This window comes from Bipolaris zeicola (assembly GCF_000523435.1).
Source record: "Bipolaris zeicola 26-R-13 unplaced genomic scaffold scaffold_718, whole genome shotgun sequence".
Taxonomy (NCBI): Eukaryota; Fungi; Ascomycota; class Dothideomycetes; order Pleosporales; family Pleosporaceae; genus Bipolaris; species Bipolaris zeicola.
Genome location: NW_006912767.1, coordinates 1 through 1,756, shown reverse-complemented (window position 1 = coordinate 1,756; position 1,756 = coordinate 1). Strand labels below are relative to the sequence as shown.

General features: G+C 44.8%; 1 protein-coding gene across 1 annotated transcript; it reads right to left on the bottom strand.

Annotated features, from left to right (window-relative positions):
- On the bottom strand, nt 1–1,034 carry COCCADRAFT_63044 (uncharacterized protein; the record flags this gene model as incomplete). Its single annotated transcript, XM_007720856.1, has 2 exons — nt 1–858; nt 911–1,034. Coding segments are annotated over 2 exons (982 nt in total), but the record flags the coding sequence as incomplete, so codon positions are not given.
- Between the last annotated feature and the right edge of the window lie 722 nt (nt 1,035–1,756).

Here is a 1,756-nt window from a genome sequence, read left to right as displayed (position 1 = left end):
CGAGCCATATGATATTTGTCTCGATCTCTTTGCTCAACTTCCCACCTTTTCTAGTCCATTCTTCCCCTAGACGCTTTGCGACTTTGTGCACTTGCAATAGGGTTTGACTTTCGATTTCCGCTCCCAGTCCAAAGTTTTCAAACAGTGCCTCCCGTGCAGCTGCAGTGATTACCCCTCCTTGTCTCATTCCTCCTCCAATCCCTTTTCGAGTTCTTCGCATCTGCTGAATCAATTTTTTGTCACCAAGAATCATTGCGCCCATTGGGGCTCCAAGATTCTTACTAAAATCCACGGAGACTAGGTCAATAAGGCTGCAATATTCTTTGAGAGTCCCAGCACCGGTAGCAACAGCCTCGAAAAGTCTAGCACCGTCCAGGTGAGTCCTCACGTTATTTTGCTTTGCCCAATCCCGGATGCGGCGGAGCTCATGGACAGGAACGACTGCTCCACCAGCTGTATTTTCCATAGAAACAATGCTTGTGGGGCATTTGTGGACATCGTCGGTTAGAATTGCGTGCTCCTCCAAATCTTCCACTCTCAGATATTTACCATTCGACGGCTGCACAGGCTGAAGCATGGCGCCGCTAAGCATCGAAGAGCCACCTGCCTCATAGTGTATGGCATGGGACTCTGAGCTAAGTAAAATCCCACACGGTCTAGTTGAGACTAGAGCATGCAAACAAAGCTGATTGGCCATCGTCCCTGTGATCACGAACATGCCTTCTTCTCGGCCGCTGATTTCAGCCACATGCGCTTCGAAGTGGGCAGTCGTTAGGTCTTCTCGAAATACGTCATCGCCGAGTGTAGTCTTGACCACCGCGGACAACATCCTAAGGCTAGGGCGTGTAATAACATCACCTGCACAATAGTTAGTATCGGACTTCTTTGTACGATTCAGCATGTTAATTACTCCTAAAATCGCACCTTGCAGAGCCTGGTTGTCCCCATGCAATATTCTCAAGCGATTGAAGTATGTCTAGTATGGAATTCCTATCGGATTTGTCAATGTTTCCATTCAAAACCATGTTCGACATCTCGAAATTTCGAAAATATCCGTTGCAACAGATGGATTTTTCAAATTGGGAAGCACATGCTTTAAGGCTACGGGTGAAGGAATAACACGTAGATTAAGTAATAGTGCAGGATGGAAGACCACAACAATCTTACGTAATCTGAGTTCATCTCGCGTATCCAATCACGTAAGCGATGACTCTATCTATCTTCGACAAGGAGCTGTTCTTCTATAACTTATGGTAAACCCTCTTATACTTAATTCAAGAACAAATCAGCGAAAAGGTTAACTAATCTCTAAAGGTTCTCAGCCATCGACATCATGGCGATACCCTTGCCTGCATTTTACAGTATGTTAGTGGAAGTTCGAATTGTTAACTAGCATTTGATCTTAATTTTCCCATTTAGAATGGGATGTTTACGATAGTAAATTAAACAATGGTATGTACTGGCAATCACACCGCCATAGACTTCTATTACTACTTTTGTTTACACCTATCAACAAGCCATGTGTGCTGAATTTGCTGTCTCCAGTACACGGACACGTAGAATGTCGATACACAGCCCAAACGGGCTACTGGTCAGACCCTTGTTTCGTCCAAAGCCCTTTTCTGAGCGTCCATGGTCTTGCACCGGGGCTAAATTATGGTAAATGTAGCTAGTATCGTCGCATCAGAACACTGCTTATATATAACTTTAGGGCAGCAAGTATACGAAGGAATTCAAGGCAAGTAAGCTATGTTTT